The sequence below is a fragment of the Nicotiana sylvestris genome, chromosome 12 (assembly GCF_000393655.2).
Source record: "Nicotiana sylvestris chromosome 12, ASM39365v2, whole genome shotgun sequence".
NCBI lineage: Eukaryota > Viridiplantae > Streptophyta > Magnoliopsida > Solanales > Solanaceae > Nicotiana > Nicotiana sylvestris.
Genome location: NC_091068.1, coordinates 49,682,126 through 49,693,482, shown reverse-complemented (window position 1 = coordinate 49,693,482; position 11,357 = coordinate 49,682,126). Strand labels below are relative to the sequence as shown.

Here is an 11,357-nt window from a genome sequence, read left to right as displayed (position 1 = left end):
GGCTAAGCCCTGTGTCCATATTTGTATAATGCTAAGCATTGCCTTCTCTTTGCATGAGATTAAGCCCTGTCTTAAATCTAGCATGAGGCTAAGCCCTGCCTCCATAGTTGCATAAGGCTAAGCATTGAATTCTCTTTGCATGAGACTAAGGCCTGTCTCAAATCTTGCATGAGGCTAAGCCCTGCCTCCATACTTGCATAAGGCTAAGCATTGCCTTCTCTTTGCATGAGACTAAGCCCTGTCTCAAATCTGGCATGAGGCTAATCCCTGCCGCCATATTTGCATAAGGCTAAGCATTGCCTTCTCTTTGCATGAGACAAAGCCCTGTCTCAAGTCTTGCATGAGGCTAAGCCCTGCCTCCATATTCGCATAAGGCTAAGCACTGCCTTCTCTTTACATGAGACTAAGCCCTGTCTCAAATCTTGCATGAGGCTAAGCCCTGCCTCCATATTTGCATAAGGCTAAGCACTGCCTTCTCTATGCATGAGGCTAAGACCTGCCTCCCTATTTGCAGAAGGCAAAGCGCTGCCTTCTCGTGAGATTAAGCATTGTCTCCCTCTGCCTAAATGTTGCTCCATTTTCAAATTTGCATTATCTTCTTTTCTCGGGGATAAGCTCTGCCCCCAAACTCTGCACGAGGCTAAGCGTTTCCTTGTTATTACCTTTGGTATCATATCTCTGCATTTCATAGGCTGATCTATAGCCAACTTGTCCAAAGGCGTCATAGTCCGAAGGCATCATCCTCATAGCCTGAAGACACTATGTCATGGCTTGAGGATCTTTCAATACTGCACATCATTATTCAAATGCGTCATAGTTCAGAGGCACCATTTTAATGGCTTGAGAACATCATTTTATGGCCTGCGAATCCCTTATCTTATGATTCATGACCGGGGATGTCATGGTCTAAGGACGTCATCTTCACTGTCCAAAGACAACCTTCATGGTCCAAAGGTAATTTGCATCATGTTTAAATTCTCACAGTAATCTATATATTGGCATGCATCATGTTTTAAGTTTTGCAGGAAGTCTAGGAGGTAACATTCTTCAAACAGGAGCAACTTTCGCTCCGGTTTCCGCTCGTACCACTTACACTCTACCATTCAACCGATTCCCACCAATTACCCGCCTTTACTCTGTGATCATTCAGATATATGCCCTATGATACATCCGTTATGCTTCAGAATCATATTCATAACTCAGCATAAACCCATATGATACTATCCTCCCCAAAAAAGGAACCTTTTCCGAAACATACTACCATTCTTGTAACAATTCCATCGGCTTCATTCACCGTTGGTACAGAACTACACATGGCCTGATTCCTATAAAACCTGGGATATGTAGGCAGCTCAGAAACCAGGGTGCGACCTCTATATTTCAAAACACCCATTCGGTCAAAATCGATTATCATTTCTTTACCCGACAACTCTTTCATCCTTCCCGGGTAAAGAAGGGCAGATGTTGATACCCAATTTTTCCCTCATATATTTTTAACATGCATATATATTTTCAAAAATAGTGCACATGCATGTACAAACATGTACAAGTATTCCTATAATTTTTCTATAATTTTAAAAGGCTTTCAACCAATTGATTTCTGTATTTTTACCATACAAATATCCAACAATTATCTCTCATATTATTTTCATGATGATTTGATCACCTAAATTCATTATTTATGCCCAAATAGTGCTTAAATATTTCAATCGCATTTTTTATAATAACATTTGCACTTTCTAAGCTACAATTGCACATTTTTTGCAACAATAGCCCAAACATATGCATAATTATATTATCTATATAGAAAATAAATTTTTATATTTTTATAATGTTAAGGAAGTACTTTAAATCATTTTTATACACAAAAATTATTTTTTATCATTTATTAACTATTTTTACAAATTATTTTATCAATTAATTGGGTATTTAAAAAATAGACTCTTTAATTTGGTTTAATTTCGGATCTTTGCCATAATTATTACCGCCAGCCCAATCAAAATTATAGCCCAATACCCTGACCCGATTTTTTAAACCTGCCCAAACCCTTAGATCAAATCCTGGCTGTTGATCCCAAAAAATCAACGGTCCAGAATTATTTTCCTTTTTTAATTAACCCATAACACCCTAACCCTAATCATTTTCTTCTTCTCTGCTGCCTTTGAATCCCTTCTCCTCTCTTCTCTCTCAAACTCTCCCCTAACCCTAGCCTGCCGTCATCGGAAGCCCTTCAATCCATGGGGTTTCCCTTTGATTTTAGGCCCCATCTGGCCTCCTATCTCTATTGGCTATTCGATTTCTTTGTTGTTTGATGGAATCTCGAAGAGATTCAACACAGACTTGGCTTCAACTCTTCATTTTCTCGATGAACCTGCCTGTGTTCATCTCAATATTTGTGAGTGTTGTTATCTTCATGTTTATGGCTTAAACCTCTGGTTCCAAATTGGATTTCTCACCTCGGTCCATTTTTCAAAACTCTAGTCTCTTTCTACTCGAGTCTATTCAGATATTTATAGATCTGAGATGATTTTAAGTTTATCTGATATTTCTATTTAAAATCTTTTGTGTTTTCTTATTATTTAACCGATTTTAGTGTTCCTCTAAAACTACGGTTTCATCTATTAAGTTTCTGCAAATGTTTTAAAATGCTTAAAGGTTCAACTCTGTCCTTTATTCTTTCTATTCGACTAATTTCTTTGCTTGACGTTTCATCTCTGTGTTTCAATATGCTTAAAGTTTTCCGTTATTCGATTATTTGTCTCACTGTTCTTGCCCGTTCACTTTGGCCAGTTAAATAAATTTATTAATTGATTTATTTGCCTAATTAGGATTTAAAATTATATTTTCTTTATTAAAATTGGTATCTTTCTGAGTTTTTTATTTATTCTTTCCTTATATGTGACTTATAATCGGTATTATCATCCTTAATTATGATACTGGCCTGATTTCTGGGTTTTGATTTGTTCTGAGACCTACGAATGGTCTCTGATTTATTTCTTACCTTATTAAACTTCTATCTTTCCCGTTAATTGATTCTCCCTAATCTAAGTGATATTGCTCGGATTCTGTCGTATTAATTGATTGGGTTTAGCCTTAATCAACTGGTTGAATGATTTGCATACCATATTTGTGAACTCTTAATTTTCTTTGCCTTATTTGTTCTACTTTGCTGAATGCCATATAAATCTCACCATTCTGATTTTTTAAACACACGAAAACACACGGAAAGATACAGAAACACCTGCACACATAAACTCTTACTCTTACTCACATACTCACAATCGTAGTTCTTTCTGTTACTTCTATTTGCTGCACTATCTAGCCGGCTGAAATCCAAGGCTAGACTCTTGGATTCTACTTGCATTAACCTTACCGTTTGCTATCTCTTTAACTGGTATGCCTCCTCTTCTATTATCATTCTATATTCTATGTCGTTAAACTTCAACATGCTTCTGTTTGCCCCGTGTTTTCCTGTCTATTGCTCTCTTAACTCGCATGACTTATTTCCTGTTAACTTACCATGTCTTATATGTTAGTAGGGTTAGTATACTTAAGCATATTCCTGTTTGATTCATGACACTTATTTACATGTTTCTCAACTAGCATGCCCAATTTCTGTCATGTTTTTATATGCTGATAATTCACGTTAGCATGTTCCTGATCAATTCATGGCTTCTATCTACGTCTTTCAAGAATAATGTGCTTTAAATTCCTGCTACCTTTTCTGTATGGTTGTCTAATTAGTCATGACTTCAGCATGTTTCTCTCTGCTAAATACTTGTCTATATGATTCCACTTAGTAATAGTTAATAGACTAAGCCCACTTCAGTAATGTAAAACCTTGTTTGACTCAATTGTGACTCTGTTCTGGCTATGATTCCAGTGTTACTGCTTTGCTGTGATTGTTTAACTACTGGTAACTATATCTGAATCAATTTGCTGAAATATGGTTCTGTTCTGTTTGCAACTTGCTTCTGTTCACTTCTGAAGATAAATTGTTTTTTTTTTTATAAAACTATCCCCTACCCTTGTATACTATTTTCAAACCCTGAGTCTTAGCTATCTAGGGTCCTGCCACCCCCAGTGTGAGCACTGCTTAGGTTCCATGAGACTCCTCCAAACTCTGACACACTAGGGGTGGCCTTCCAAACTCTTTACAAAACTGTTTCTTTGAAAAGGTTCTGGTGTGACCATTGCCCGGGCTCCATGAGGACCTTAGGAACTTTAACACACCAGAATCCCATTTCGTGTATTGTGAACTACTTGTGGACATCAGACTTGCTTTCTTGAAGGCCTGGTTTCTAGGTTGACATTGGGCTTGCCAAGGCACCCTATAGTAAAATGATTTTTCAGTTGTATTGGTCTGTAATAATGTAATAATCCTTGTAAAAAATAGATATGGGGTTATTAGTAAAAGCTGGGGATGGATCTTTATATATATCTTTTATCAAATTCGGGTAGAAATCATGCCTATAGGTTATTGTGGTGATTCTTTATGTGCATGCCATTATAAACCATGCCTATAGGACTTATTTCACTATTTGTAATCCTGAATTTTCATACTTTGCATCCTAGAAATCCTGCTTCTAGTTAGTCAATTCTGTATCAAGAACCATATTTTCAAATCTCCATGTGTGCATTAGAGATCATATCTATAGGATCTTCTTTATTGAACTTGCTTGGCAACTTGTTAACGCCTTTACCCACTTAGATATCATGCCTATAGGGAATGTGTTTCAACACTTAGATATCATGCCTATAGGGAATGTGTAAAATCAATTTCAACACTTAGATATCATGCCTATAGGAAATACACGAAAAATCAGTTTCTGCATTTAGATATCATGTCTATAAGAAATAACACTTATAACCAATTCCAGCACTTAGAAATCATGCCTATAGGATCTGAAGGATAAGATCTGCCTGTTAAAATCAGTAGTTGATTTACCGCTTAGATACCATGTCTATAGGATTCCGCCCGGTTATCACTTAGGCAAGCATGTAGGATAATTAAGAATTCTGAGATTAAAACTGTGATTTCTTAAATATGCCTAGATTTAGAGTATTAACAAAATTAGTAGGCAAACTGATAGGTACCCGTCTGATTGCTTTAATAAAACTGTTGTAAATTTTATTTGTGCTCATTTGGATATCCCTCCTATAGGATCTTGAAATCATTTAAAATTGCTTTTGAACAGCGTGCATTTATTTGTCTATTTGTGGAGGTTAACACGAGCCCACTTAATTGCCCCTTATGTGACAGTCCTACTTGACTTTTGTTTGTCGCTTAGTTTTCTCCTTTTAAACAACATAGGTGAGTCTAGAACCGCCTTAAATAGAGGTCCTAAATACCTCCAGGGCCAGAGGCAAGGGACGGGTAGTGCACGCATAAGGAATGTATTGGGTGTTATTAGAATGCTTAGGTAATAACTGAAAAGGGAAGGGTAATTGGGCAGTAAAGGAGATGATGTCATGTGCGCTAATGCTACACGTAATACCTCAATTTGGGGAAGGTTACCGAGTATTACATAGAAGTTATCCTATAGGCTAATAAACCTAGGACCCCTTTAATTGATGTTTTAAAATAATCTCTATTTGTTTAAACTGTTTTATTTCCTTAAAGTCTAATTCGCTTAAATTGAGTTTGGTCGGGACCCACCGTAGTGGACCTCGAGGGGTTCCTAAAACCTTCCTCTAAAGGTAATTTGAGCCCTTACCCGATCTCTGGTGATGTAAACTAGCACATGAGTTATTTTCTCTAGGTGCCCTAACACACCTTAATCCGTTAGGTGGTGATTCTTCAAATCTCATACCTAATTCCAAAAGGAAAAGAGTTGTCCCAAAATGTCGAAACCCAGACTCCGCGAGGAGAAAGAGGGCGCGACAATGATGTGAACCCGTCTAGGGGACATGTGATAGACATACTGGATCCGGTAGAGCCCAAAGCCAAGGCTCATTTGCCAAGGCCTCCTCCACCATATCCTCAAAGGCTTGCAAAGCAAAACAATGAAAATTAGTTCAAGAAATTCATTTATATGATGAAATGTTTGTCCATAAATGTGTCATTCGTTGAAGCCTAAGAACAAATGTCGGGTTATGCCAAGTTCATGAAGGACTTGGTAACAAAGAAGAGATCAATGAACTTTGAAATAATCAAAATGACACATCAAGTCAGTACCATTGTGCACTCCATAGCTCTAAAGTTAGAAGACCCTGGTGCCTTTACAATCCCATACACTATTGGTAGTGCCAATTTCGCTAAAGCTTTGCTTGATTTGGTGGAAAGCATTAACTTGATACCATATTTTGTGTTCAAGATATTGGGGATTGGGCAACCAAGACCCACATCCATGAAGTTGCAAATGGCGGACCGGACAATGAAGAGGCCTTTGGGGATAATTGATGATGTGCTAGTTCGGGTCAACAAGTTCATACTTCCCGCAGATTTTATGGTGGTTGAATGTGAAGTTGACTATGAGGTGCCAATCATATTGGAGAGACCTTTCCTAGACACAAGGAAGGCCTTAGTTGATGTGAAAGTAGGGGAGCTCACATTCCGGGTTGAAGCCCTCAATTGGGGAGCCTCCCACATTGGAGTTGAAGCCCTTGCCTTCACACCTCAGGTATGAGTTCTTAAGCCCTTATTCCACTTTACCTGTTATTCTTTCCTCGTGCTTAAATAACAGTCAGGTATATTCCACCCTTGCGGTGCTCCAAATGAGGAGGAAGGCAATAGGTTGGACATCCCCAACTTTTGCATGCACAAAATCATATTGGAGGAGGATGCCAAACCCTCAGTGGAAAATCAAAGAAAGTTGAATGAGGCAATGCAAGAGGCAGTCAAGCAAGAGATCATCAAGTAGTTGCATGCTGGGGTTGTCTACCCTATTTCTGATAGTTCATGGATTTCGCCAGAACAATGTGTCCAAAGAAGGGGTGTGATTACAAATGACAACAATGAGTTGATCCCTACAAGAACTGTCATCGGCTGGAGAGTATGCATGAATTATAGGAAGCTCAACAAAGTGACTCAGAAAGATTATTTTCCGCTCCCATTCCTTGATCAGATGTTGGATAGGTTAGCCGAGTGTGCTTATTATTGCTTCTTGGATGGGTATTCCGAATATAACTAGATTCTTATTGCACCTGAAGACCAATAAAAGACCACCTTCACTTGTCCGTATAATACATTTGCATTCTCAAGGATGCCATTTGGTTTATATAATGCACCGACTACGTTTCAACAGTGTATGATGGAAATATTCACGGATATGGTGGAGTACTTCCTCGAGGTTTTCGTGGTTTATTTCTCTGTTGTGGGGAATTCTTTTGAAGAGTGTTTGGATAATCTTGATAAGGTATTGGCATGTTGTGAAGAGACCAACTTGGTGCTTAATTGGGAGAAGTGTCACTTTATGGTCGAGAAGGGCATTATCCTCGGCCACAAGATCTCCAAAAATGGTATAGAAGTGGATAAAGAAAAAACTGAAGTGATATCAAAACTCCCTCCTCCTACTTCCATCAAAGGAGTGAGGAGCTTTCTAGGTCATGCGGGGTTTTACAGTCGGTTCATCAAGGATTTCTCAAAAGTGGTGAACCCTTGTGCAAGTTGTTGGAGAAAGATGCCAAATTTGTGTTCAATGATTATTTTATGAAGGCATTTGAGCTACTCAAGTATAGGTTGACTACCGCTCCCATCATTATCGCACCAAATTGGAGCGTAAAATTTAAGCTCATATGCGATGCTAGTGACCTAGCGGTAGGAGCGGTATTGGGGCAAAGAATCAACAAGATATTCCATCCGGTCTACTATGCTAGTAAGACCATGAACGACACCCAAGTAAACTATACAGTGACCGAGAAAGAACTCTTAGCCATTGTCTTTGCTATGAAAAGTTCCGCCTGTACCTCATGGGTACCAAAGTGACTGTTCATACCGATCACGCGGCGCTTCATTATTTGATAAGTAAAAAGGACTCAAAGAGTAGATTGATGCGGTGGGTACTTCTTCTACAAAAATTTGATCTTGAAATCAAAGACTGAAAAGTGAGTGAGAATCAAGTGGCAGACCACGTGTCCTATTTGGAAGAGGAGGGGAGGCCCCATGATAGCCTTGAGATCAATGATTCATTTTTGGATGAACAACTCCTTTCCATGTGTTTGACCGGGATGCCTTGGTTCACCGATGTGGCTAAGTATCTTGTGAGCGGAATTGTCCCGAATGAGTTCTCTTTAAACCAAAGGAAGAAGCTAAAACGGGACTGCTTGGATTATTATTGGGACGAGCCATATCTTTTCAAAATTTGCACCAATAGTGTTATTCGGAGATGTGTTCTAGAAGAAGAGCAATTGGGTATTCTTGAAGCTTTCCATTCTTCTCCCTATGGTGGTCACCATGGTGGGGCGAGAACTACTACAAAGGTCCTAAGTTATGGATTCTATTGGCCTACCTTGTACAAAGACGCAAGCGAGCTAGTTAAGCATTGTGATGATTGCCAAAGGGCCAGTGGGATTTCCATGAAGAATGAGATCCCTCTCACTACCATCCTTGAGATTGACATTTTCAGGGGGGAGGGGGCATCAACTTTATTAGTCCATTTATAATTTCGTGTGGGAACACCTATATTCTTGTTGTTGTGGATTACGTTTTCAAATGGGTTGAAGTTGTGTCTTTGCCCAACAATGAAGCATTAAGTGTGGTGGCTTTTCTTGAAAAAAACATATTCACATGGTTCGGCACCCCAAGGGCCATTATCAGTGATGGGGGTTCTCATTTTTGCAACAAAGCCTTTGACACTTTACTCTCCATGTATGGTGTCACTCACAAGTTGTCATCCCCCTATAATCCCCAGGTAAGTGGACAGGTTGAAGTCTCTAACAGGGAGATCAAGAGTATTCTATCCAAGATTGTCAATGCAAACCGGACTGATTGGTCAAGGAAAATTGACGATGCTTTATGGGCCTATAGAACAGCTTACAAGACTCAATTGGTATGTCTCCATATGGGTTGGTATTTGGGAAAACATGTCACCTCCCAGTGGAATTAGATCATAAGGCCATGTGGGCGTTGAAGAAGTTGAACCTTGAGATGGATGCAACTGCCAATCTTTAGGTGGAGCAATTAAATGAACTTGATGAGTTCCGATTCCATGCTTACTTCAGTTCGTCCTTGTATAAGGACAAGATGAAGTACCTACATGATAAGTATATCCGGAACAGAGAATTCAAAGAAGGTGACCTTGTTCTCTTATTCAACTCTCGGTGACGGTTTTTTTCGGGAAAGCTAAAGTCAAAGTGGAGCGGTCCCTTTGAAGTGGTACATGTGACTCCTTTTGGTGCTCTAGATTTGAAAAACAAGAATGGTGAGATCTTTAGAGTCAATGGGAACCGGGTGAAGCACTACCTTGGAAAGATTGATGATAGCCACATTGTGGCATTGATCCATTTCAAATGAGTGATGGTAACATGCGTCGTGCCATGATATTAAATCAGGTGCTTCTTGGTAGGCAACCCATCTATTTTTCTTTATTTTGATTTTCTTCTTAGATTAGGCATTGTTTTGGACTAACTGGTTGTGAAGTGCGTGTAGGAATTGTTTGTCCAGTGTAGGAAATTGACAAGGATAAATTTGGCTAAGTAGTGAAATTTCGCGGACCGAGCCCAAAATTATGCAGACCGTGCAAGCACTTCATGGCCGTATAAATCTATGCGCGGTTGCGCAAATGGATAATGGAAATTGCCAACTCTATGAAGTTGCCCTGTCAAAATTCCTAAAGAGTTCGCGGCCGCATTCAAAATTTTGCGGACTACACAATTTGTGCGACCGCTGCCAATTTTTTGCGGACCGCACCCAGGAGTATGATGCTGAGCTACAAAAAGGTAAAGAGTGCAGACCATGAAAAAATTTCGCGGTCGCACTCAGGTAAGTCGATAGGGGTCACTGGGTTCAGAGTTTAAATATACCTTTTTGGAACTATTCACACTTTACGAAACCTGACCTCTCAAACGCGCCTAAAGCACTGTGCACTTGTTCTTGGTTTCAACCTCATCCAATTTTCATCAAGTGTTCATTTCCTACTACTTTTCACAATTGGTATGTTCATTTCAATGATTTAATTTCATCTTTTTATTTTCTTTTCTCTTTGTTTTAATTTTTCTTTTTAGTTAGGGTATTCATGCCATAATGTCAAAATGATGCTTAGTATTTGCTTAAAAATATTTGGGTAGTGTTTGTATGCATAATGGGGGCTGGGGTTAGTAGCTTTTCATGCTTAATTACCATAAATCTTGTAGAATTATTGAAAACCCTAGTAACAAGTATTCATCAGTGCCGAACTAATTTGAACTTCGCGACCGCGCACATTTTTGTGTGGTCTGCAATAGGGTATACGGCCGCGTAAAAAATTGTGCGGTCCGCGATAGCCTAGTTCCAAGTCACTGATATTTGCTTAGATTTTGCGGCCGCAGTCACTTTGGTTTGGTCCACAATTGATCTTTTGTGGCCACACTCAATTTTGTACGGTCCGCGCATTTGAACTTTAGAGACTCAGTCATTTTTTTTTGCGGCCGCACCCAAAATTGTACGGTCCGCGATGGGTCTTTCACGACCACACTCATTTTTGTGCAATCTATGGTTGATCAACTTCAGAGAACCCATAGTCTGAGCTTGGTTTCTTCACGGCTGCATTCATTTTTATGCAGACCATGATGGGCAGTTCGCGGCCGCACTCACTTTTGTGCGGTCCGCACTGCCATGTTATGAGAAGCACATCTTTCTTCATTTGTAATGCTTTAACACATGTTGAACCCCAATTCTAACTAACTTTCACTACTTGTGCGTTGCAGACAATGTACGTTCTCGAGGTCGAGGTGATACTTCCAAAGGGAGGGCAGAACCCTCTAGAGGCCAGGGTTGAGGCAAACCCAACAGACCTCTCTCAATTCAAAAGATAATCGACAAGAAAGGAACCGCCAATAGAGCCCTAGACACTTCTGACACTAGTGAGTATGTCCCCTCTGGGGAAGCTTCTGAAGGAAACTTCGGGCAAGTAAAGCCGGAAGTCCAGTCCCAACAAATCCACCAAACAATTCTCGGGGAGATTGCATTTGGTTGATGAGTCCTCCTCTGAGGGTTCGGAAGAGGATAGTGAAGATTCTAAACCCTCTCTCTCACATTCTGCCCCAACTACAATAAATTTAAATGATGATGATGAAGCCTTGGATGACGCAAGAGAGGGTGATACAATGGTGGGAGGCACGACTAGATCAAGGAAGCCGGAGGTGTGGGCTAACAGGTTTGTTAGTGAGAAGGCATATTCCAAATTCCACGAATGGTGGCCCCAAAGGTCGCTCACTCT

General features: G+C 39.7%; 1 protein-coding gene across 1 annotated transcript; it reads left to right on the top strand.

Annotated features, from left to right (window-relative positions):
* Window positions 1–6,086: 6,086 nt before the first annotated feature.
* On the top strand, window positions 6,087–6,863 carry LOC138883013 (uncharacterized). Its single transcript, XM_070163667.1, has 2 exons — window positions 6,087–6,623; window positions 6,687–6,863. Exons 1-2 carry the CDS (start codon window positions 6,087–6,089, stop codon window positions 6,861–6,863), a joined length of 714 nt encoding a protein of 237 aa, XP_070019768.1.
* The last annotated feature ends 4,494 nt before the right edge of the window (window positions 6,864–11,357 follow it).

What these genes read in the sequence shown, in the direction of transcription:
- LOC138883013 (XM_070163667.1), top strand. Translation starts at nt 6,087, where the DNA reads ATGTCGGGTTATGCCAAGTTCATGAAGGACTTGGTAACAAAGAAGAGA. An exon ending in CCCTTGCCTTCACACCTCAG is followed by an intron (nt 6,624 to 6,686) that starts GTATGAGTTCTT and finishes CTTAAATAACAG; the next exon opens with TCAGGTATATTCCACCCTTG.